At 33.4% G+C, this 27,296-nt stretch overlaps 1 protein-coding gene across 2 annotated transcripts; it reads left to right on the top strand.

Annotated features, from left to right (window-relative positions):
* Nucleotides 1–822: 822 nt before the first annotated feature.
* Nucleotides 823–24,914, top strand: LOC117682988 (uncharacterized). 2 transcript variants are annotated; one of them, XM_066070724.1, is made up of 14 exons: nt 823–1,197; nt 6,546–6,616; nt 6,995–7,018; nt 7,269–7,377; nt 10,331–10,398; nt 12,054–15,804; nt 16,023–16,146; nt 16,489–16,615; nt 17,195–17,319; nt 18,478–18,673; nt 18,811–18,861; nt 19,669–19,710; nt 20,147–20,197; nt 21,070–24,914. In XM_066070724.1, exons 2-14 carry the CDS (start codon nt 6,556–6,558, stop codon nt 21,282–21,284), a joined length of 4,944 nt encoding a protein of 1,647 aa, XP_065926796.1. In that variant the 5' UTR covers nt 823–1,197; nt 6,546–6,555; the 3' UTR covers nt 21,285–24,914. The 2 variants fall into 2 exon arrangements, with proteins under 2 accessions (XP_065926796.1, XP_065926797.1); XM_066070725.1 differs by lacking the exons at nt 823–1,197; nt 6,546–6,616; nt 10,331–10,398 and having other exon boundaries at nt 6,993–7,018.
* Nucleotides 24,915–27,296: the final 2,382 nt, after the last annotated feature.

Genomic DNA, 27,296 nt, shown 5'->3' on the forward strand with positions numbered 1-27,296 from the left:
AAATAAAAATATTTTTCCTACAGCTATAGTCTGCCTATTTCTATTATGTTATAGGGAACATATGATGATCATAGAACGTAAGTAAGGCTTTCAAAAGACAAAAATGATAACAAGAAATCAGGAGCGCCGATTCAGAATTGACATTGCCATCAGGGATGTGATGACAAAAACTTTCCAGCATTTTTTAGCAAAGCACATTCTCCCTGCTGATCTTATAAATGAAATTGAAAGACGAAGACATAAACATTTATCTGAAGAAGACAAGAAAACTATTCAGAGTGGAAACTTCGACAAGTTTGATGTAACTTTGTTGAACAAATTGTTTGTAAATTACGGAGAAATTATATTTGAAAATGGATTACGCATCGTCTGCTCAAAGGAAATGCCATATCCTAATCAAGTTACTGTTTCGGACGATTTTAACAGATTGCGTATCTATAGGAATAAGTATGTTCATCAAATACATACTGAAAATGAAGACATCGCCATTGAGGCAATGGAAGGAATTAAACAGGATTTTATTGACATTTGTTTACGAATGAAAGAAAAAAATTTACCTGAATATAAAAAAGAGGAATATGTGGCACAGCTACAAGTTATTTTCAACAGTGATCTTGATCGGATTGAGGAACTGCACAAACGAGTAACCAACCTAGAAAGAGGTACCTATCTTTCGCAATTATTCTCTGATATCATAGATTTCTTAATATCTTAAACAGTATTTGTAAAAACATTATTGAAGTTTATAAGTTTTAATAAAAAATCTAATTTTTAGCTCACCGAGCTGAAAGCTCAAGTGAGCTATTCTGATCACATTTTGTCTGTCGTCCGTCTGTCTGTCTGTCTGTCCGTGCTAGTGTTTAGACTTTACGAGTTAAAAAATTTGCCCTGTCCAAACTAAGGTGTTAATGTGGAATTACGAGCTTAACTCCTAATTCTGACTCCAAAATTTGCCTAGTTACACTTTGTGAGGTAATATTCATAATGGGAAAAAAACTCGTAAATCTTGGACACAGCACTTGTCCATTATATGGACAAGAGTGAAAGAGTTATCTCTCTTTACCCAATCCTCAGTTTTCCCGCTCTTTTTTTAATGTCTATTATAAACATTACCGAGGGGTTCCGAAAGTTGATGACAAAGCAGAGAAGGGAAGCCATCTTGCCAGGCCAGCTGCTGAATGTAGGACAGTGAGTGAGGTAGGTTATTGACTATGTTTCTTATCATATAGGAATTTATTTGTCCCAAATCAGAATTGAGTTATTTCATTCATCCTTCATCAATAATATGATGTGAAATTTTGTATTGAATATTTTGTCACGTTAACACGGGAGTTTAGCCGGATAGCTGTTTACCCTAGCTACATGTTTTGCAAATCGCACAAAGCTACAATTTGTAGTACAAAATAATGTTTTCTGTATTTACATGTACATTTGACATATTTAGAGGCAGATAATGCAGTGTTTGAATTTTTCTCATGGTTAAATTTTTATGTTTTCATTTATTTTTGTGATTATGATGACGTCACTTTAGCTCAAAATTCTCCAAATTATAAATTTCAACTTGTGGGTATGTGTATATAATTTATATGAAAATGGCATTTCATGGTTTGAATGATAGAATAACAAAGCAAAATATTATCATGTCAGAAGCAGATTTTACTTCACTTCATGAAGAGTACAAAAAAAGATAAATATTAAGTATTTAAAGGTCCATGAACTAAGGGTTGAAATCAGAATATTTGTATGACATCACAGGAAGTAATAATGCTGGACAAAATAAAGAGCTACATAAACTTCAACTCAAGATGGAGGATATTCCAATTGGATTTATATTATTTCATTCTCCTTATGACTACTCGGAAACATGCTCTTTTTGCTCAGATTTTGACATGGATGTTTTGGAAATATATATACATGGATTTTGTTGTTTAACTTTTTTTTCGTTCCCGGAATTCTATGCTTGTCGTGCATTTTGTATCCTCTCTGATTTCCATGTTGAAAAGTTTATTCTTATCTAATGGTGAGTGTACAGTTGTAAAGAGCAATATTTTTGTTAAATGTCCCTATACTAATTGTTTCTACAGAGAAAAGTACAATGCATTTAAAACAATGAGATTTTAAGTTTTGAAGTTTTTTATCCAAGAATTGAGTGATAGACATGTGACAGGTTTGAGGAAATGTATAAATGATTCTAGAAACAACTATTAATGGACTGAAGCTTTTGAGGTGAAGAAAAAGGAAATGTTTGTTTTAGGTTTTTATGAATCTGTTGCTGAGAGCTCTGTCTTATTTTTTCACTACCTTTTCATTATGGTATTTGATTAAAATGCTGTAATTTGTGTATTTTTACTGTAAGTTGTGTATTTTTACTGATAGCCATGATATATTTAGGTAAATGAATAGATAAAGTCAATACATTATCTGCCAATTAGGCAATAGTACTTGGTTAGCTAAGATTGTCCATAAATTATGAGGCTAATTGTCCATACTTTGTGAGCTAAAATTGTCTCCCAGTTTAAAGAAATAGTACTTCGCTAGCTAGGATTGTCCGTAAATTATGAGGCTAATAGTCCATACTTTGGGAGCTAAGATTGTCTCCAAGTTTAAAGAAATAGTACTTTGCTAGCTAAGATTGTCTGTAAATTATGAGGCTAATAGTCCATACTTTGGGAGCTAAGATTGTCCGTAAATTATGAGGCTAATAGTCCATACTTTGGGAGCTAAGATTGTTTCCAAGTTTAAAGAAATAGTACATTGCTAGCTAGGATTGTCCGTACATTATGAGGCTAATAGTCCATACTTTGTGAGCTAAGATTGTCTCCAAGTTTAAAGAAATAGTACATTGCTAGCTAGGATTGTCCGTAAATTATGAGGCTAATAGTCTATACTTTGGGAGCTAAGATTGTCCCCAAGTTTAAAGTGATAGTCATTTGCTAGCCAAGATTGTCCTTAAATTATGAGGCTAATAGTCCATACTTTGGGAGCTAAGATTGTTTCCAAGTTTAAAGTAATAGTATTTTGCTAGCTAGGATTGTCCCTCAATTATGAGGCTAATTGTCCATACTTAAGATTGTCTCCCAGTTTAAAGTAATAGTTCTTGGTTAGGTACGATTGGACCAAAAATAAAATTCACTTTGTTTGGCATTGCTGTCCGATTTTTTGCTCAATACACAGCCCTATTTTAAATATACCCAATCACCATGATCACAGTTCTGGTTAAGAAACTGTACCAATTTTTTTTTAATTTGTCATTTTAATTTCTTCCACCTATGAGTTTGGGGAAAACGGGGGTGAGAATTTCACTGTATACAGTATACACCTTTTATTAAATCATGACAACCTCCCTTATGGGTTTGGATGTGACCTTAATCATGTTAATGAGGGCTTAGAGTTTTATATAGAAGAAAAGCTGGTGAGCATTTAGCTATTTATGCAAAATAGCCTCTTTTGGGGTACATATTTTATTGACATTTTCAAAATTATTTTTGAGGTGTGTATCTTCTATATGAAGTTACAGTTACAAACCCATAAAACTCCATAATATTGCCAAATGATGTTGTTAAAACATGCAAGAGCAGGTGTGACTGACTGAATCTATACATATACTGCATGAAGGTTGCCCTTTCGGCCAGTAAAAATTAAAATTCCCTATGTAATATATTGTATATATAGCTCTTCAGGTTTCCCCCCCCCCTTATTTGCTAGTAAATTCCAAACACAATAAAAACATGCGTGTACAAGGATTTTAAAATTACTACTGCACCTGTAAAATGTACCTTTTTCCTTTGAAATGAATGTCTAGTAACAGAAATTCCCCAAATTAAACAAATCTGAAAAATTAAGCAAGAAAATATGTAAACATCTCACTTTATTTAATTACAGACAGCTGTGTCATGATACTTGTTTTATTCTTGGCCTTATCATGATATGTATCACATTATTAAAGGCGTTATAAATAAACTTTGTTCAAGATGGTAAAAAATCTGATGTACCGGACGTCCAGTATAGACAAACATTATTAAAACTAGAGTTGTAATATTTGTAACAATTTAGAAATGTTAATTTACACTGTAATTGAATGATGGTAGATTGATTGTAGTAAATACAAGAATAAAGGACTGGATGTTGCAATGCCATGGATCATACATCTTTAATACTGATTTTTGAGACGAAGGGCATTTAAACCTTAATTGGGTGTAGAAATGAGCGTGACCTTAGAAAATGGTAGCCCAGGCATCAGAAAATGTTTTTATTATACCTCATTATAAATATTCTAAACAATGTGTTTTCTGATTGGTTCTAAGTTATCACGTGATCGGGCCGTAAAACTTCACATTTCCAGGCCGTCGGCATGGTTTTCATCATATTACATAGTATGTGTATTTTCCCGAAATATAGTTCTCGTTTGTTGAACGAAAACTCCTGAGAGTAGTAGATGTCACAATAGCTTGGTTTACGTCACAAAATTAATGATATTGTGCAGAATTTTAAAGTTTGCCTTTATTCCAAAGGTTTTCCTTGTTTTGGTATATTAAACAATTTATTGCATGAATGTTCGGGAAACATGAAGACTTATTCAGCCAAGAAATATCATATTCCCCTCGGGCGATGATTTTTCTTGGCTGAATAAGTCTTCATATTTCCCTCACTATCATGCAATAAATGTATAATATTTCCATTTCTAATTTTTTTTTTCTCTGTGATAACTCTGAGAAAGTTGTCGGAGTTTATTTCTTGATAATTCTGCCGGAATGTAAATTAGGCAGGTCGATAGGTCAGGAGCTAAGGAGACCTAATACGCATGCAAATCCCGTGTGCATCTGTCTCTGTGTCTGATGCTAAGAAGGCCAAATATGCATGTAAATCCCGTGCGGCTGCCTATGTGTTTGACGTCAGTGGGCGAGGACTATTGAAATTGGCATAAAAGTCCTCGTGTGATTATAGTCTATGTCTACATTTTTTAAGTTAAAATCTACAATTTTATTTTGATCACAATGAAATGGAAATATAAGGAATCACTGTCTAGTTTTGAGAGTATGCCAGGGACATCAACGCCCGTTATGCAAATTATCCCATGTTTCCCTCTATTGTTGATGCCCTGGCATACTCTCAAAACTAGACAGTGATTCCTTAAATAACACACCTATACTTAAGGAGTTATAATTTCCATCCATCATTTAAGAAGAAGTTGGATAGAATCCATACTTCAAGAGCTTAAATTGTCCATAAATTAAGAGGATGTTTTATATAGTCCATTCTTAAGGAGCTAAAATTGTCTATTAATTAAGAGGACATTTTATATAGTCCATTCTTAAGGAGCTTAAATTGTCCATTAATTAAGAGGACGTTTTATATAGTCCATTCTTAAGGAGCTAAAATAGTCCATTAATTAAGAGGATGTTTATATAGTCCATTCTTAAGGAGCTAAAATTGTCCATTAATAAAGAGGACATTTTATATAGTCCATTCTTGAGGAGCTAAAATTGTCCATTAATTAAGAGGACATTTTATATAGTCCATTCTTAAGGAGCTAAAATTGTCCATAAATTAAGAGGATGTTTCATATAGTCCATTCTTAAGGAGCTTAAATTGTCCATTAATTGAGAGGACATTTTATATAGTCCATTCTTAAGGAGCTTAAATTGTCCATTAATTAAGAGGACGTTTTATATAGTCCATTCTTAAGGAGCTAAAATAGTCCATTAATTAAGAGGATGTTTATATAGTCCATTCTTAAGGAGCTAAAATTGTCCATTAATAAAGAGGACATTTTATATAGTCCATTCTTGAGGAGCTAAAATTGTCCATTAATTAAGAGGACATTTTATATAGTCCATTCTTAAGGAGCTAAAATTGTCCATAAATTAAGAGGATGTTTCATATAGTCCATTCTTAAGGAGCTTAAATTGTCCATTAATTGAGAGGATGTTTTATATGTCCAAAATTTAAGAGCTTTAGTCTGTAGAAAAAGGAATTCTGGGATTGGAAAATGGAAGTTATTTGGAAGCACATGATTGCTGTAGAAACATTGCTCAGTTTGTTGCTTATTGTTTTCATAGCAGTTTCAATTGCCATTTTTGTTGCAATTTATAAATGGGGCAACTATTTTAGTAGATGGAATAGAGAATTCATGAGAGTTTAAAAAAGGTATTCTAGCTGTGATAAGTAATGAAGGTTCAGAATAATTTTAGAAGTGCTGAAAGTTTTTTTGAATTTGTTTTTTTTTCTGTTATAGAGTTTTTCTTGAAGTTCTGCTTTAGATTAAATAAAACCCTCTACATTTTGGCAACCAAGTGTATGTACCAACAAGCAAATGCTTCACAGAATGAGCTTAAAAAGCTTGGTTAGAGAAAATAAATTCATGGTCTCTGAGAAATATGTGCAATATTTACTGTATCTTTTTCTGTACATCCATATTTGGGTGATTAGGTCTTGAAGTTTTGCGGTTGGCTATACACTCAACAGTGCTTTCTTACATTATACAATAAGCATAACTTTTGTATATTTTTGCATTAGTATTATTAAAAATTTCCTTTTTTTAATAGAAGAATCAAGATGCCAGGTCGTAAAAGAAAAAAGTTGAGTAGAAGTAATAATGGTCAAAGTGAATCAAAAGGTAAATAATTCCTAAAAAATTTAGTTGTTGCTGCTTGCATGGCTTTCCTCAAGATTCAAATGTTAACAAAGTCTTTGGATTCAATGATTTCAATCAGCTAGAATTTAAAGTAATTGACCTTGAGATATGAATAAAATATGAATAAAATAACACAAATCATGCAGATTGACATATAGAGTGTGAAAATATTGTATGACTCTTTTCCATAAATTGTTAAAGTGTAAAATGAAAGCAAAGATAGATTATTGCAAAAATATCTATTATATTGTAGCAAACATTTGCATGAAATTTCAAAATTTGAAATAAATTTAGAGACATTGTTAGCTTGTCAGAACTTTAGGACATGATTTTCTAAAGTGACTTTCTTTTTCATTTCAGGATCACCAAAATTGTTTATGGAAGGTAAATTTAAATATCAAATCATTTATAGCAAATCAATTTTAATGATAAGAAAGATATTTCAGAAAAATATATATACTTACATAATGTACATTTAAAAAAAAAAATTATCATAACCATAGGTTAACATGTATGGATACAAGATGTGATGTGGAAAAGGGTATACATGTATTATTTTGTTTATTGCATACTTGGTAATAGAAAGTGGTCATTTTTGACTACTAGTATATATGTGTATCATTTTTTTTAACAGGAGACCCTATATTTTGCCTAATGGATATGGGAGTATGGTGGCCTGGATTTGTGTTGGATGTTTGTGCAAATGGTGTTGTCTCTGTGGCATTTTGGAATGAAAATTCTATGTAAGTTTATTTATTTTATAACAGATTTGGAGAATGCTACCATCCTTTATAATGTAGATGCATATAACAAGAATGTATGTAAAAACATGGTCTAGAATCTTTGTCTGTAATATACTGTGGCACCTTCATTACTAACTTCCTGTAGACACTGCCTATCTAATACACTGTACTACTTAAATTGTCATCAAATTATGGTTATTAGCCCTCCCTACTCTATTTCAGGAAATATTTTCAAAATGATAGGTTGATAGATGTTTAGAGATTATTAAATCAAAAATCGAATGTATTATTTTATATATATAGGGTTATCAAAAAGTTTGTAGACAGATGCAATAGAATTAATCCTATGAAGTCTGCATACAAAATTTATAAGGAACATAAAACAACAAAAATGTTAGAAATTTTAACTTGTTACATTGATAATTTTCCAGATTAATTACCGTATTTTTCCGACGATTAATCGGTATTTTTTTCCTCAGAAGCAGAGCACCCGACTTATCGTCTTGTTCGACTTGTCGTAGGCTCGTATTCAGAAATTTTTTAAAAAAAGCATTAAAAATCTTGGTTTTAATCATCTTGAGTTGGCTGTGTGATTGAAAATTACGTTGTTGAATTCACTGTTCATCTTTAATAATTATCATTTTCACTCATCTGTCAACACTTAAATACATAATAATAACAACAGTTATTAAAAAATGTTACATTGTCTTTAATCAATTAAAAGTTTTACCGTTTTGTTTTTATAAACACATCGTCATATGGTTCTATGTATCACTAGTAGGAAGATAACATTGCGCAGTAAAATTGAAACCAAGTTTGAATGGAAGAAAATATTGCAGTAGGTCCGGGGGATGTTTTTTTAAAATTCAATTATTTTATTTGTAAAGAGTTGTTAGTGGAAAGTATAAATCAGAAATATTTAATGATCAAATTCAATCTTAAAATACGTAATCGGCAATTATCAATACTACTGTTTATACAATAGGCCTAGGCTGACACCGGTTGTGTTAATAATCTTGCCCTAAGGCTGAGATCTTTACGGCAATTTCACTCCCTGTTTACCGTAATCCGGTGAATATAATACGCAGTAGTGTACAATACGCACCCCCCACTTTGGACCTGAAAGTGGTGGAAAAAAGCTTGTTGGGATGTATAATACGCATCAAAAAAATTGACCAAACGGTAATCCTGAGTATCAACAAAGCAGTTATACTTTGTATGCACGCTTGAAACTTCATCGCAGGAATACGATACCGGAAATAAGAAAAACACAATATTTTCTTAGATACTGATTTTATTGTAACTAATACATCGCGGTAATATCTTTATTTCATAATCATGTTTTAAATAGACCTAGTATTAAATGTTCTACCGTAAATAAAATCAACTACTTTTAACAAGCGTTATATATATAATTGTGTAGTGAAAAAACGGACGGTGTACAGGTATGAAGATAATGGACCTAATTAAATTCTTAAATAATTCCGATCAAAGTGATCAATTAGAGCCCTGGAACATAATAAAATATGTGCACAAATAGTTGTTGTATATAGTACACTTATAGCCTAAGGGGAGTGTTAGAGATACCCAAGGTGTCAAGCGTTAGCGGTAGAGGGCATAACAATGGCTTCAATTACCGGAATAGGTTATAGAATTATTTATACTCATAATTATTTGCAATAAATCAATTAACATTACATGAAAATAGTTAAAAATGAGCCACATGAAGTGTAAGCTGTTTTCAAAGAGCACGTGGCCATCCAAGCCCGCATTCTATTAATAACAGCAGTAATGGCGGCGTACACGGAGATAAAGAATAGACAGTTCAACTTAATTTTTAAAGGCCATTTTGAAACAGTTTATTTATTAACAGACTTAAAGTATACATTTTCTTTAATTACATGCTATAACAATGATTTCCTAAGGGTTAAATAGTAATATATATTTGGCAATGAAGTAATGTTACGATGTATAGCGGGGTATCGGTCTTGTCTGTGAACAGCATAGATAATACTGTAGTACGAAATCCCGTGCTTCACCTAGAGAAAAATATGTCCAAATCCTATAGGGATGTATAATACGCACCCCTTTCTCACGGTTAAAAATGCTTGGAAAAAAAGTGCGTATTATATTCACCGGATTACGGTATATAAAGAGAACCGTTATAAGAGTGATTATAGTTCATTGATTAATTATTGTCCAATTCTTTGATTATTGTTAGATAATTTTTTTAGGAAACGTATGTATGTCGTATATTGTCATTATTAAGTCGTACAAATGATCGATCTATTTCTAACAGTGTCTATGTAAAACAATAGCGTGTAACTGCATTACTGGATACAAAGTAAACAAGTTTCATCAAATCATAGTAATTGCTAAGCTTTCTGCACTTGAGATCCCCCTTTGAAGTCCGACATGAGACAGGTGCATGCCTATGACACCGGAACTTGTTAAACAAACATTGACCACGCGCCGAGTCAACAGGTGGCTGGTTAATACGTAATGGCGAATACACTGGCGATAGTCAGAGTGGATACTTATTTTAATGCTTGGGAATAAAATATTTCTGACAAAGTAAGTTTAGTTTTGCATAACACGCGATATCGGGAATTGTTTAAAATGCAAGCGACTTTGTAGAAGTTGCCGGTATTTGAAAATTTGATGCATAAGTATAAAGCGTAATTGTTTAAATGTTAATCATTAATAATTGGTAGCAATATCGGTGACATCGTGGCATCATACACTGATAATGTTACTGCAGTTTTATAGGCCATTTTGAAGTAATAAGATCGACGTATGGTCTGAGATCGACGTATCGTAGGATTTTGTTAAAATTTTGGCTAAAAATGGGCAATTCGACGAGTCGTCCGCATCGACGAGTCGTCGGGAAAATACGGTAACTCTTCTGAGTTGAATATATTTCACAGTCAAGATTTATTTGGATTTTTTACAGAGTGAAAAGATCATTGTCAAAACTTGTAAAATTTGACAAGAATTCAAGCTTGATAATATCAAGTATAGGTAATATATTTAGAAGATTATATATTGTTAATGTTTATCAAGTTACAGTAAAACACACTTATAGCCAACATGCTTGATGCTTTTAATGAATTGACACTTGAAATTTAAAAGTTTCATTCCCCATGATTTCAAAAATATACATGTATTACAAATTTTACAGTTATAACAATTGAATTATGCTTAAGGACATATGCAAGTTACCTTACCTACTGGTAATTTTTCAAGATCAGATGCTCATACACAAAAAATTGGCATGCATTACTAGGTTTTTTTGGGAAGATATCAAATCATGAATTTTTTTGCATTATTCAACATGTTCAAAGAAAAATATACAAAAATTTTGAAACAAAAATTCTATATTTTTTCCATCAAAATTTGTTCTAGAAGAGGTGTACAAATCCATATATAGACATTAAAAGTATTGCACACAGGTCCTTGATTTAGTGGGACTCTTCAACTATAGTGAAGAGCCCAATAAAGTTCAAACTATAATGTTGTGTATGACCTTAAAGTGAAGCAAACTCGTGCATTCCTAGCATTTTGTTATATAAGTATGTTTTACTGTGTATTTCTTTTATTCTAAATGTTGCTTTGTTGGTACTAATAGATGTGGCATTTCTACTGAAAATAATGTTTACTCTAAAAATTAGCAAAGCCAAAGGATAAGATCAAATTTCTTCTGAAATTTCAGAAAAATGTAATGAAATCTGCACTGCACTGTACCGAACTTAAAAAAAGTTTTTGTACTTTATGTTGGAGTATATAACCCTAATTACACATAAAGATCATGATAATTTTCAAACCTGCCACTGCAAAACCTTTCAAGACATAGGTAGTTTATAGCTTGAATTTCATGCTCAAAAAACATTGTATGTAACAGTCTGCCATTTTGAATTTTGGCGGGACTTTCCAAGATTCTTTTGTTTGTTTACACAGGTAAATCACATGATTTCTTACTGGAGTTTGATGTTATCATCTATTGTTAATCTGCAGATGGCCACCTGTGTTCTGATAATTTGTAAACAAGCAGTAATTTCAAGTCAAATCAACAATGAAATCATATGCATCAAAAGTCATCATTAAGGGTTGGGGTCTAGGCGTCAAAAGTCATCATTAAGGGATAAAGGAGGGAAAGGTCTGAGAGGAATAGAATTAAGAAACAGTAGAAATGCCACTTGTATTTAAGACTAAATCTAAATTTAATTTCTGATTCTGATAAGGCCAATTTTCTACAAAACTGATGCAGGAAGGAGGCGTTTTATTCGCAATAAAATATTGAGGGAGGTATTTTTTAAATTGTAATTTTCGAATTTTCTTTAAAATAAAGATAATTTATTTACGGATGTACTTTTCATGTCTGATCAAAAGGATTGCTTTATCCACTGTGTGTGCACATTGTGAACATTGTAGGCAATGTCTTCGAATGTATTTTCAATCAAATTAGTAGGGCTGGGTATTGGCCAGAGATTTTATATTGCGATATATTTGAATATTTTTAACTGTATTGCAATATTTATTGCAATATTTTCAGTGAAAATTACAATGGCATTTTCTTTTTATTAACTTTAATATACACGGAATGTTCATAACTTGTATAAATTCAACATTAATGCAGTGAATGTGTTCCTTAACAATGGAATAATCTTTAATTTCAGAAAAATTAGAAAAAAAGAAACGCCACAGCTTGATTAAAAAATACAAGGATGACCTATGCTTTGCAAGCTCAGCGGAGCTATCATCTGACACTTCCATCCCCTCAGGAGATTCAACCTCTTTAGTCAGTGAAGAAAGTATGACAGTCCAGTCCTCTGTTGCAAGCATGGATGCAACTGTGCCCTGTACAAGAACTGCAGAAGAAACTTCTGGAATGATGTGCTCAGCAACTGTGTCAACAGAAACTTCCTCTAGCATTCGTGGTGCCACATTGTCAAAAGAGATGTCTCCAACCATTTGGGCGACTCCAGAAATTGATTCAACTGAAAGAACATGCAGTCCAGCTATTCCGGTTGAAAGTACGTTGTGTGAAATCACCTTTGGAAGCTCAGCGGAGCGATCATCTGACACTTTCATCCCCTCAGGAGATTCAACCTCTTTAGTCAGTGAAGAAAGTATGACAGTCCAGTCCTCTGTTGCAAGCATGGATGCAACTGTGCCCTGTACAAGTACTGCAGAAGAAACTTCTGGAATGATGTGCTCAGCAACTGTGTCAACAGAAACTTCCTCTAGCATTCGTGGTGCCACATTGTCAAAAGAGATGTCTCCAACCATTTGGGCGACTCCAGAAATTGATTCAACTGAAAGAACAAGCAGTCCAGCTATTCCGGTTGAAAGTACGTTGTGTGAAATCACCTTTGGAAGCTCAGCGGAGCGATCATCTGACACTTTCATCCCCTCAGGAGATTCAACCTCTTTAGTCAGTGAAGAAAGTATGACAGTCCAGTCCTCTGTTGCAAGCATGGATGCAACTGTGCCCTGTACAAGTACTGCAGAAGAAACTTCTGGAATGATGTGCTCAGCAACTGTGTCAACAGAAACTTCCTCTAGCATTCGTGGTGCCACATTGTCAAAAGAGATGTCTCCAACCATTTGGGCGACTCCAGAAATTGATTCAACTGAAACAAGAAGCAATTCAACTATTCCTTTTAAAAGTACGTCGTGTGAAATCACCTTTGGAAGCTCAGAGGAGCTATCATCTGACACTTTCATCCCCTCAGGAGATTCAACCTCTTTAGTCAGTGAAGAAAGTATGACAGTCCAGTCCTCTGTTGCAAGCATGGATGCAACTGTGCCCTGTACAAGTACTGCAGAAGAAACTTCTGGAATGATGTGCTCAGCAACTGTGTCAACAGAAACTTCCTCTAGCATTCGTGGTGCCACATTGTCAAAAGAGATGTCTCCAACCATTTGGGCGACTCCAGAAATTGATTCAACTGAAAGAACAAGCAGTCCAGCTATTCCGGTTGAAAGTACGTTGTGTGAAATCACCTTTGGAAGCTCAGCGGAGCGATCATCTGACACTTTCATCCCCTCAGGAGATTCAACCTCTTTAGTCAGTGAAGAAAGTATGACAGTCCAGTCCTCTGTTGCAAGCATGAAAAAAATGGGGGTGATGTCTAAGGATGCAACTGTGCCGCATTCAAGTACTGTACAAAAGACTCCTGGAATGATAAGCTCAGCAACTGTGTCAACAGAAACTTCCTCTAGCATTCGTGGTGCCACATTGTCAGAGGAGATGTCGCCAACCATTTGGACAACTCCAGAAATTGATTCAACTGAAAGAACAAGCAGTCCAGCTATTCCTGTTGAAAGTACGTCGTGTGAAATCACCATTGGAAGCTCAGCGGAGCGATCATCTGACACTTTCATCCCCTCAGGAGCTTGTACAACTTTCACAATGTCTGAGTTGTCAGCTTATTTAACCTCTGTAGTCAGTGAAAACAGTCAAATTAATTCTGACACTCTTCATACACAACTGGTCATTGGTGAAATGCCACAGAAGTCTCTGTTACCTAAACCTTGCAAGGCCCTTAAAGTCAAACTGCCTGCATTTGATCAATGTTTTGATACCCACACACAGATTTACAGAAACACTATTAATACAGGGCTTTACTCACCCACTGAAAATCATGACAATCAGGCTCGGTCAGATGACAGCATCTTAAGTACAGAAATAAACCATTGTCAAAGTATTAACTGTCAACCACAGATTTTCAGTGCTACATTCGAAGCAGATTTGCCAGCATCTGATGATCAATCTGTAAATCCTATCAGGGAAACCTTGTACAGAGAGTGTACATCTTTGAAACCCAAGGGTCAAAAACTGCTGCTGGCTGACATGAATTTTTCTGATGATGAGGAGGAATTTGGAGAAACAGACAGTGATAGAGAATCAGTGTATATTCCAGACTTTGACTGTGAAAGCGTTGATGACGAGAGTGATGTGTCGGATGAATGGGAATTTCCAAAAGATACTCCTGCTCCTGACAAACATGCTCCAGACAAACATGCTCCAGACAAACATGCTCCTGACAAACATGCTCCTGAAGAACATGCTCCTGAAGAACATGCTCCAGACAAACATGCTCCTGAAGAACATGCTCCAGACAAACATGCTCCTGACAATTGTGAAAATCCAGATTTGTTAACATCAAGTGTTCCATTCAAACGCAATATATTGCCAAACAAATGTATTTTGGATGAGACAAATACAAAGATTTATTCGAAGAAATATGAACAGAATTCAAGCAATTCAAAACATGGTAGACTTTATGATACGGTGCATTCTTGCATGTTTTGTTATAAATTGGTGACGCATATACAAACTCATCTTCAACATAAGCATAGAAATGAAAAGGAGGTGAAGGAGATCTTGGACTTAAAAGAACAGATAGACAAAGTAAAAGAAAATGATGAATATAGGTCAAACTTAAAGAAGCGTTTAAAGAACTTACAAACTCTGATTAGAAACAAAGGAAACAACAATCATAATCTAAGAGTTCTTGCAGCAGAAGAAGGGGAAATATTGCTGACCAGACGCAGAAAGTCGAATCAATTCAATGTCAAAGATTACGGACCATGTCCGAATTGTCAAGAATGGATTGTCCTGGAAAACATCACAAAACACATGGTCGCATGTCCTATCCAAGAGAATATTGATTCAAAGGGCGCGGCTATTATTCAGTCCAAAATTATGGCAGGTAAAATTTCTTCCTCAGCGTCAACCAAGTTAAAAACAGAAGTTTTCCCATCTATGATAAGAGACAAGACAACTGAAATAGCTCAAGGAGACCATCTTATCACAGTTTTAGGTAACATATGGCTTATGAAAAATGCTGGAAACAAACTTAGAAGAAAAAACTTTACAAGTTTTAGAATGAGATTGTCGGCAAAGCTGCTTTCCCTTCTTAGAGAAGATTCGCAAATCCCCTCTGCTTCCATGCACTATTTTATAGCCCCAAAACAGTTTGATAGAGTTGTGTCTTGTGCAGTAAAAGCTTGTGAAGAAGATGAAAATGCTGACTTGAAAAATCCCAGCACTGCAATTAAGCTAGGCTACGATTTAAGTAGATTAGCAAATGCAAAATTAGGAATCGGAATCAAGGAGGGTAATGACAAAGCAAAAACAGAGGCCAGTGAATTTTTACAATTGCTAAGAATGGAATGGAGCGTGAAAGTGACAAAGCTGGCAAGAATTACATTGGATGTGAGGCATTTCAACAAGAGAAAAGAGCTCCCCGATCCATCTGATATAGAGAAAATAGCAGCTTATCTTGTAAGGGAAATAAAGAACTTAGACCTCACACCAAACAACAGCAATGAAATTGTATTTCGAGAAGCAGTTGTACTTGCTGAGGCAAGGTTACTTTTGTACAACAGAAGGAGACCAGGAGAGTTAGAATGCCTTAGGTAAAACCTTTTAAGCAATAGTATGATAATTAAAAATGAATCTTGACTTAATTGTTTAATTTAGGTCATCGGTAAATCTATTTCCTAAGTACAAATTTTGAATCATGCATATTGTTTAACGCCTTATGTGAAGATTATTTTAAACTTGGATTTTAGAAATCCAATGCTTAGTAAATATTGAATAATTTAAAATACTATTCATAATATTTCCTTTGTAGTATTGAAGCTTACAAAAACAGATCAATGTCAGTGGATGAAGCAAACATGGCCCTGCGGAGTCACTTAACAGATTTTGAGAAAATGCTTCTCAAAACTCAAGATCTTGTGGAAATACGAGGCAAAGTATGTATTAGATTTGTTTATCAGAGAATGTAATTCAAATGTGTAGCAAAATCATTTTTCTATCCTAATATCTGCTTTATAAGCATTTCTAATTCATAATTAATTAATTAATAATTATATCATGTCTCATGCTTAAAAATGTAGTTAGTTCAGCTATGTGTGTTCTGAGTTTACTGATTATTATTACTTGTACAATACATGTAATTTTTATTACTTGAGGTCAATACATGTAAAAACTTTTTTGATGAAAACTAGTACATGTATGTACTGTCATTACCTTAGATTATCTCTAATAAGCAAATGAACCATGAGTTTTCTAACTTGTCAATATTTTTCATGCAGACTGGTAGGGGGGTACCTGTCTTAATCCCAAAGGAAACAAACAAAGTGCTGGAATATTTGAGTGACCCAGTTGCCAGACAAATGGCAAGCATTCGACCAGAGAATAAATACATGTTTGCCAATACCGGTGAGTGGTAACTACAATGAAGCGCATTGAAGTGGTAAAATTTTCCATTTGGATGAAATATTCTGAGTCATGTTTTGAACGTCAATTATAACATTACACCACGCCCATTTCTTTAGAAACGAGAAAAAAAAATAGCCGTCGTAATGTTTTAGGACACCCCATTTTCCGCAACAAGCAACATGAGTTACACTGACATGAATATTTTTAAATACGAAAAAGCTATATATAAAGTCTCCGCTTCTGTAATAAAAGCATTGCAACAAATATGTACATAATTATGATTTTGTTTACCGGAGTAAGCATAACACATGTATCAGTTGAACACGTTTATGTAGACCGTCAATTTGATTGGCTATTATATTTATGGAATACTTGTTCTACAGGTGTTCTATTGAATCATTTGACCGATTTTTCCTTTCTAAAGAAATGGGCGTGTCTAAAGATAGCTGAAAACGTTCAATCCAAACGAAAAATTTTACCACTTCAATGCGCTTCATTGTATGTTTTATTTGTATTTACCCAAATTCAGTTTATTTATTGTAAGACTTGTTTGTGATCATGTTTGTTGTGGTTATACAGGTCGCACTGTTGTTCGAGCAGGGGAATCACTTGATCTAGTGAAATTCAGAAGTGAAGTTGCATTGAGATTCCCAGAGAGAATCTATGCCAACAACTTAAGAAAACACACTGCAACAATTGCCCAGGTTTGCTTAATTTTTCTTAATTTAAAATTATAATATTAAATCTGAAAAAAATTGGCATTATAGTTCTCAAGCCTTTGCACATCTGTTGAGGTAGCCTCAATCCAAATTTTATCGTATTTTTGATAAAATGAAAACTTGGTAATGTGGAAACCAATCTTGAAAAAAAAATTCCACCCTCACTCTTTCTTAGTTTAGTAGTCGAACATTGCTTCTGGTAGCCACTTGCAAAGGGACTTGGTTAATTCATGAAAAAAAAATACATTTGAAGATCATGCCTACAAGTTTTACATAATGATATTGAAGCAATTAATGGATAATGGGACTTTGACATGGAAAGAATATCATGAACAAAGAATTGATCTCATTTTTGTATATAGAAAATTTGGGTATTTAAAAATACCTCCCATATAATTTAGAGCCGATAAATGATTTTAGAAAATGCCCCCTACTCACATCTGTTTTAGAAGAAGATGCCCGAAAACCAGAAAATTAAGTTTATGTAGCTTACTTTTTATGCGCTCGGATCGATAGATCCCAGGCGTATATTGTTTTTGTCCTGTCTGTTTATCTGTTTGTCTGTTTGTCTGTCTGTCTGTTGTCAACTTTAACCTTTGCCATAACTTTTGAACAATAAGAGATAGAGACTTCATATTTAGTATGCATACTCCACTGATAAAGTACTTTCAAATGACATCAAGGTCAATGACCTTGTGACCTTGACTGTGACATATGCTAAAAATAGCTTTTTCCACTGTTTGTCATAACTTTTGAAGCATAGGAGATAGGGACTTCATATTTGGTATGCATACTCCACCGATAAAGTCCTTTCAAACGACGGCAAGGTCAATGATCTTGTGACCTTGACTGTGACCTATATGCTAAAAATAGCTCTTTACACTTTTTGCCATAACTTTTGAACCATAGGAGATAGGGACTTCATATTTAGTATGCATACTCCACTGATTAAGTTCTTTCAAATGACACCATGGTCAATGACCTTGTGGCCTTGACTGTGATCAATATGCTAAAAATATATTTTTTTTAACTTTGTTGCCGCCGGGCGCATAGTGTTTCACAAACACATCTTGTTTTTTTCCTGGCAAAAGATGGATTTAAAAGTTCAATTAGTTCAAAGAAAAATTCTGAATTTCTGTTTAGGCCCTTAATCTGAATGACACCGAGATGAAATATATCTGCAATCACCTTGGCCATACACAGAAGGTCCATGACCTCGTATACAGACAAACATCTGGAATGATCGAGAGATTAGACATTGCAAAGCTTATGTTAATTCAGGAATTCAACGTTGTTGGCAAATACCAAAACAAGAAGCTGTCGGAGATTCAGTTTGATGGTAAAAAAAAACTTTAAAAACATTTTAAAAATTTTGAAAGGAAATCACATAGTGATCAAATACATTTAGATAAGCATTGATTAGTTAGTTTGCAAATACATTTAAAGTATATGCTGTAAAATGTTCATTCATTGTAGAACTTGGAACACTTGAGAGAAAAATTCAAGACCAAGATCAAGAACAGCAAGGTAATTATATCCAGTCAAACATTGGTATCTCAAACTCAAACGGACCGATAAAAGTCGCAATATACCTAAAGATTTTTTTAATGATTAGGGTATATCATGTAGACTTATTGAGACTTCAGTTTGGATATAACATCATTTTCATATATCTATCATAGTATTTGAGATACTAGATTTTTAGATAGCAACAATCAATTGTATGTTCCTCATTGTATCAGTTATAGCAACTGCAAGTTCTTGGGGTACCCATCTTTTTTGGCAACTCATATACCACTAATGTTGATGAGCAATGATAATTTTTTCTCCCCTAAATTTGAAATTGGGATGAGGGATTTGGTGTTAGCACTTTGGGTTTTATTCATGTAATAGAAGTGGACTGCATAGATAGTTATCTCTCTCCTGTATTTAACAGATAAGCCAATTCCATGGTTATTGATTGTGACTTTTAATGTTTGAAATACATTATTTTTCAAACCCAACGGCATGTATGTAATACACTGAAATGTATCATCGAACCTTTATGATGTCACAGAATTTTTTTTTACGTCAAACGTTTATCCAAACATATACGCACATCTGTGACCTCTTGACTCCATACCGGTATTTATACAGTTAAAGATACGCATTGCTTTCAGTAGTGTTATGAAAAAAGTTACACTGATCCATGTGGTCTGTGACAATTAATATTGGTGCGCATATGTTGTTTAAAATTCAGTGATATCTTATTGATGCATATAATACTCAGTTTACAGTGTTCATTAAATTTAATTTGGTTATTCAGTTATTTAGTTATTCATGTTGTTTTTGCAGACACTGAAAATGCTGCTGATCAAGGGAAAAATGTGGATGATGGTATGTACATGTTAATTCTTAGGTTATCTCGAATGTCAATAAGACAGGAATTAGAAAGAAACTTTTTCATTGTATTGTCATGAACAGCATCTATGACGGTTTACATTATTTGCAGTAAACATATCACTGTATTTGTGATTTGTTTTTGGTACCTCATTAAAAACAACACTTCTTGATGTGTGATTCATCATGAATCCCTTACTTTATTTTCATGTACACAACATGGAATGTAAAGTCTATTTTAAAGCATTTTTAGGATCTAGATTATTGATATATGTGCCCTAAGCGAAATGGACAAAACAATTGGGGTTTTGTGTGTGTGTGTGTAAAACTTCAAAATTACCATTGCACAATAAAAATAAGCTGATTATGACAGCATCTTTCAAGTCTGCATCTTATATTAATGCTTCTTATATCATATACTTTCTTTTTCAAGACATTGACATTGAAGACGACTTTACAGTGTGTAGAAAAAAGGCTAAGAAATGTAAGTACTTGTATTTGAACATGCTTTTTCTGCCTAATTATACCTAATACAACAAGTTGTGTGAAGTATAATGTTTTTGACCTGTACGTCAATCAGTCAGTCCTGTATTTTTGTCAGCACAACTCCTTTTAAACCATTGCGCAGAATTTTGTTAATCTTTGCAAATATTTAGGATACAGTGTATAGATGTGCATATTGCCAGGAAATTCCGATTCCATTATTTTTGTCCTTAGAGTTTTGAATTTCCAGCTAAGGTATATATAAGGAAATCTACTGGAATCAGCTCTCCTAATGAAATTTTATGCGAAATATTTTATGTCCTTAAAAGACCCTATTGATTTTGATAACAGAATGTTCACAATTCAACACACACAGAGATTTTTTTATAGGATAGAAGTACACAAGCCCCCCCCTCTCACGTGAAACGTGAAATAAGTGCTTTGCCAATATTAACAATTTTATGTGGCTACATCATAAATTTGTTTCCATTAATTATTTAAATGTGTAAATTGTCATTTGTTGGACATGGAGTTTTAATGTGATGAATTCTTGCAAATAATGCCCTTTTTGAATTTTACATACCCAGTATATTTAAAGTGCACAGTGTCATTGTTGCATTGTCAACTTTTAGGGGAGTGTGGGGTAAATGAGCTTGCTCATTTTTTCTTATATTTTTTAACATATATTTTTGCATTGAAAATGGAGTGATGGATGCTTATAATGGTTAAATACTCAGACAATGGAGAACGAAATTTTCTAAGCATAATTTTGGTCAGAAGTTTGAAATACACATTAAAGCTGTGAGATTTTACAATGCAACTCCATGTCTATTCTGTTGTGAAACAAATATTCTGATGTTTCTTTCTTTTTAGCTGAAAGAGTCAGATGGTCTCCAGCTGAAGAAGAGGAGATAAAGAAATACTTCTCTCGTTATTTTGAGGGACATTTTCAGAAGAAATGCCCCTCAAGGGAGCATTGCCTTGATGCTCTTAAAAAAAGCAAAGAAAATGGTGGAACAATTTTTAAGAGAAAATGGGAAACCTTGAAAAAAAAAGTTTCCAATATGTTAGTCAAGATTCAAGTATGAAGTAGCTTATACAATTATTAGCTCACCTGAGCAGAAGGTTAAAGTGAGCTTTTCAGATCAAAATTTGTTTGTTATTTGTCGTAGCTGTCGTTGTAGTAGTAAACTTTTCACATTTTAACCTTGTTCTCAAGAACCAATTTCCACCAAACTTGCCAAAAAGTATCCTTAGGTGAAGGGGGTTCAAATTTGTTTAAATGAAGGGCCCTATTCCAAAGGGAGATAATTATGAATTAGTAAAAAATATATGGCATATGTTAAAGATTTTCATCTCAAGAACCACTGGGCCTGGAAAGCTGAAACTCAAGTGGAAGCATTCTCAGGAAATGTAGATTCAAGTTTGTTGAAATCATGACTCCTGGGGGTAGCATGGGTTATCAAAATTTAACATAGACATATATAGGAAAAATCTTCTTCGCAAGAACAGGAAAGCTGTGATTGGTCATAGTTAAATGATAGTATCCTCTGGTAGTGTATATTTGATGTAGTTCAAATCATGACCCCCCACAATAAAGGGGGGGCCACAATTGGGAATCTGAGTTTCACATAGGAAATACATAGGAACATTTTTAAAAATCATTTTAAGAACAGCGAAGCCATGATTGGTCAGAGTCCTCTTGTAGTTTAGATTCAAGTTTGCTCGAATCATGACCCCTTGGGCAAAGATGGAGCCATAATGAGATATAAATTTTTTTAAGAAGTAATTCATAGAACATTCTTTAAAATTCTTCTTCTTGAGAACACCAAAGCTCTTATTGTTCATATCATATCATTTATATGGAGGCATCCTTGGGTAGTGTAGATTCAAGTTTGTTCAAATCTTTATCTGTAGGGGTTGAGTGGGGCCACAATGGGTGATCAAGGTAATATGTAGGAATACATAGGGAAAATTGTGAAAATTTTTAACAAGAACAAAGCTATCATTGATCATCATTATAAAAGCATTGAAAAAAGTAATGTAGATTTAAATTTGTTCCATTGACCAACCAGGAGAAAAGAGGAGCCATTAAAAGTGGATTAAAGTTATACACAGGATTATAAAGGCTATATCAATAAATATTTTCATCTTATAAACAACAAAGTCATTTTGTATCATGTTAATTTAAAAGCATCCCCAGGAAGTATAGATTTAAGTTTGTTCAAATACCCCCTCCCCTTTTTTCTCTGAATCCACTTTTACTAGTATATTTCAAGATAAGAACTGAACTGATTTTTGCTTTTAGCCAGTTGCTCAGGTGAGTGATGTGGCCCATGGGCCTCGTGTTTTTTTTTTTTTTATTGTATGACACAAGAACTGAGATCAGAGAGGATCAACTTGCTTTTTTCATTTTTGTTTTCCATAAGGCCTAGAAAAAAATGTTTGTTTCCTGTACCCCGGCCGACCCATTCAAATTAGCCTCTTGTTGATTTTTCTCCTGCTAAATGGCAAAACTGTGTTTGATCAAATCAGCTGTTTCCATTTATTCAAAAGAAATTAGTTGTAGCTTTACTTGAGACATAAAATATATCAAAATACTTAACATTAACCCTAAATATAAAGAGTAATCATTACTTTAAAATAAATTTCCCCCACATATTTTTGAAGTTTGTTTTATGTCCCTTTGCAGCCATGTTGGTTGTACACTATAAATATAACACCTGGATGAATCAGTCCGAGAATGGTTTTGGGGACTGTTACAGGAAACAAACATATTTTTTTAAGCCTAAAAGAAAATTTGATGTACTGATTTTTGTGACTTAGTAATGGAACTTGTTTGGAGAAATTTTTGTTACACTGTTGAACATTTGATATGATGTAGTGAAATTTCAACTCAAGATGGAGGATATTCCAATTGGATTTATATTATTTCATTCTCCTTATGACTACTCGGAAACATGCTCTTTTTGCTCAGATTTTGACATGGATGTTTTGGAAATATATATACATGGATTTTGTTGTTTAACTTTTTTAAAAGTACCAGGGAAAGAGCCAATGCATTTAAAACAATGAGATTTTAAGTTTTGAAGTTTTTTATCCAAGAATTGAGTGATAGACATGTGACAGGTTTGAGGAAATGTATAAAGGATTTTAGAAACAACTATTAATGGACTGAAGCTTTTGAGGTGAAGAAAAAGGAAATGTTTGCAGCCATGTTGGTTGTACACTATAAATATAACACCTGGATGAATCAGTCCGAGAATGTTTTTGGGGACTGTTACAGGAAACAAACATATTTTTTTAAGCCTAAAAGAAAATTTGATGTACTGATTTTTGTGACTTAGTAATGGAACTTGTTTGGAGAAATTTTTGTTACACTGTTGAACATTTGATATGATGTAGTGAAATTTAGTGCAACTTTTTTTTTTTTTAGTCACATTAACCAAAGGCTAATGTAAGCTTTTCTAATCACAAAGTATCCAGCATCTGTCTGTCACTTTTTTTCTTAATTTCAGATATTGTAGATTCAGGTTTTTTCATATTATGACCCCCTGAGTTAGGTCACAACAAGGGTCCAAGTTTAATGCAGTAATAAATAGGAAATATCTTAAAAGTCTTCTCAAGAATAGCAAAGCTATTGTTAGCCGTATTAATTTTTAAAAAAATCTTTTCAAGGAATAGCAAAACATAATTCAAAGCATCTGTATTTAGTGAAGTTTTATTTTGAAAAAATCTTTAAAAAGTCTTTCTCAACAACAACAAATTCATAATAAACAATATATATTGAATTATTCTTTGAAGTGTGCATTAAAGTTTGTTCAAATTTTGACCCCCTGGAGTGGGGAGAAGTTGATATAAGATTTATGTTGGGAAATAACCTAGAATGACCATTTTTGTCTGGTTAGTGTCATGGCCAATTGGCTCTTTTGTTAATATAGCCAAAAGTTTCAAACAGACATGTATGACACTATACAGGTATGATCAGAAAAAGAGAAAAAAACATTGGCAAATCCGAATTTTAAATGTATGTACATCTATCTTGAAATATATTTACTCTCATTTTGTAGTATATGAAATACTGATTTGGTTGGATTTGTATGTTGAACATTGAAGAGTTAATCATTTTCAATTTATGACTGAAAAATGTTTTATATATATATATATATATATATATATATATATATATATATATATATATATATATATATATAGGTCAGACAACATGTTCCTAGAAAAAAAAAATCGCTAGAATTTGTAATTGAAGAATTGCTACTTGAACAAGTTTTATCACCTAAAATTGGGATACCTTACCAGGAGTATGAGCAAGACACCAGAGGGTGATATTTCTTAAATAATCCTTATATAATCCCCATGATCCTTATATAATCCCCATGACCCCATAATCCCTTGAATCGCTTATCTCAAAAATTTTTAAACATTGAAAACAATTTAGAAATCACTGAAGAATGACAATTATGAATAATTATTGATATTATACCATATATTTGAGGAACATGCTGTCTGTCCTTAAGTCCTCTAAGCTATGGTCTTAGGGCCTGGATTTAAGTTTTTAAGATAACAAAGATTATGTATTTTATTTTGTTTTAAGAAAGATTATGTTATTTTAGTCTTGGTATGTTTGTTTTAAAAAGAAAATTTGTAATTTTACTTTGTTGCAACAAGCACTGTCAAATAAAGTATATAATTTGTTGAAACATTTGATTTCATCGCATTACCATGGGAGGAAGGAGAACAGGTTTTAATTATTCTTGTAATTGAAAGGATACATTTAATTTTCATCAGATAATCACCCCATCACCAAAGTGAGAACGTCTTGAACATGTTTACTTTTAAGAAATATATATATATATTCAAGCTGATGCAAAATATTTTCTGAAATGATGATCATCTATCTTGGAATGTCAGTGTTTGCTAAAACACACTATTACCATATTTACTCCCTATAATTAGATTTTTGGGAGTTAGATTTTTATATTTAAAAAAGCAAGATATGTGAAAAGTGAAATATAGTGAAACTGCTAGGTTACAGTGAAAAGTGAAATATAGTGAAACTGCTAGGTTACACATACTGAAATGAAATATGGTGGGTCAAATTCTGTTTGAGTATGAATAGACTACTTTTGACAAAGTTATTGCCCTTGGGCTTTAAAAAAATTCTTATGATTTGCAGTTCCATTCATTTTCTTTGCAGAGGCTGCACATACTCGAATGAAATTTGGTATACAGATTTATCATAAGAATATTTAGGTCAAGTTCTGCTTTGGGTATATATCAGGTTGGGGGGGGGGGGGGGGAGAGAATATGTGTTTCACATATATCTTGTTGATATTAATTAGTGAAAACTGTAAACGTATTACATTTAGCTGTGTATTCTTTTTAGTGCTCTTGGCGGAAAGGAAATTACACTACAACTCAAGTACAACGCTAAATGTCTTGCACATATATATATTGATAAGAACATTGAGAAATGTGCTAAATCAAATCAACGCTAATAACGCGTTCAAAGATTAATATTTGCAAAACATGTTACGTGTTAAGACTAATACTTTTCAGTATACTTTTGTAGAAAAATAAAGGGCTTGATAACATTCAAGGCATCCAATTTCTTGTTTGTAGAAGTCTTAAAGCCCTTATTATTTATTTGCTGGTCCATAAACAGTCTGGATGTTAATTAATTGACAAAAAAATCAGGCGTTCAACAAATTGTAGCAGATTTTAGTTTTGTTTCCTAATATATTGTCATATATCTTCCTATTTTATAATAATGTTAAAATACATGGTCTTGAGTGAGTATAAGAACTTGAACCTAGTCTGTTAACAAGCTGAAACTTTTAAAATTGCATGCTGGTCCATCTGTTAATTAAGAGCTAATTTAAAAATGAAGCTCATAAAGTTTGAATGTAAGAACAATTTTGAATTGAAGACTATACTTACGAGCTTTAAACTCTTAAATCCTTTAACTCCTAATGTTTATATGTTGGTCCGTCCGTCCGTCTGTCTGTCTGTCCTTCTGTCTGTAAATTTTTCACATTTTCAACATCTTTTCAAGAACCACTGGGCCAATTTTAACCAAACTTGGCACAAAGCATTCTTAGCCTAAGGGGATTCAAAGTTGTGAAAATCAAGGACCACGCCCTGGTTGAAGTTTAACATAGGAATATATAGAGTAAATCTTTAAAAATCTTCTTCTCAGAAACTAATCAGCCAGGAAAGCTGAAACTTGTGTTGAAGCATTCTCAGGTAGTGTAGATTCAAAGTTGTGAAAATCATGACCCCTGGGTGTAGGGTGGGGCCACAATGGGGGGTCGAAGTTTAACATAGGAATAAATAGAGTTAATCTTTAAAAATCTTCTTCTCAGAAACTAATAAGCCAGGAAAGCTGGCACTTGTGTGAAAGCATCCTCTGGTAGTGTAGATACAATGTTGTGAAAATCATGACCCCCGGGGGTAGGATGGGGCCACAATGGGGGGGGGGGGTCAAACTTTTATATAGGAATATATAGAGTAAATCTTTAAAAATCTTCTTCTCAGAAACTAATCAGCCAGGAAAGCTGAAACTTGTTTGGAAGCATCTTCAGGTAGTGTAGATTCAAAGTTGTGAAATTCATGACCCCTGGGGGTAAGGTGGGGCCACAATGGGGGGTCGAAGTTTAACACATGAATACATGTATATAGAGTAACTAATCAGCCAGGAAAGCTGAAACTTGTGTGGAAGCATCCTCTGGTAGTGTAGATTCAAAGTTGTGAAAATCATGACCCCCGGGGATAGGGTGGAGCAACAATGGGGGGTTGAAATTAAACATAGGAATATACATGTATAGAGTAAATCTTTAAAAATCTTCCTCTCAGAAACTAATCAGCCAGATGATTCTTTATAATTGTTAAGATTGTCAGGACAATTCTTTGGCTTTACAAGAAGGTTCAGAGTTTGATGTAGGTTAACGGTATATCCCATATATAAACTATTGTTAAGGATCTTTTAAAGAACTGCAATACTCAACATATGATATGACTATAAAATCATCCTGTTAGAAAAGGGACTAATGATTATAAACATAAAAATATCCAGGGGAAAA

This window comes from Magallana gigas, chromosome 9, assembly GCF_963853765.1.
Source record: "Magallana gigas chromosome 9, xbMagGiga1.1, whole genome shotgun sequence".
Taxonomy (NCBI): Eukaryota; Metazoa; Mollusca; class Bivalvia; order Ostreida; family Ostreidae; genus Magallana; species Magallana gigas.

Coding starts and splice junctions, on each gene's coding strand:
- LOC117682988 (XM_066070724.1), top strand. CDS start 6,556: ATGCCAGGTCGTAAAAGAAAAAAGTTGAGTAGAAGTAATAATGGTCAA. Junction 7,019..7,268: donor ACCAAAATTGTTTATGGAAG/GTAAATTTAAAT, acceptor TTTTTTTAACAG/GAGACCCTATATTTTGCCTA. Junction 16,147..16,488: donor TTGTGGAAATACGAGGCAAA/GTATGTATTAGA, acceptor TTTTTCATGCAG/ACTGGTAGGGGGGTACCTGT.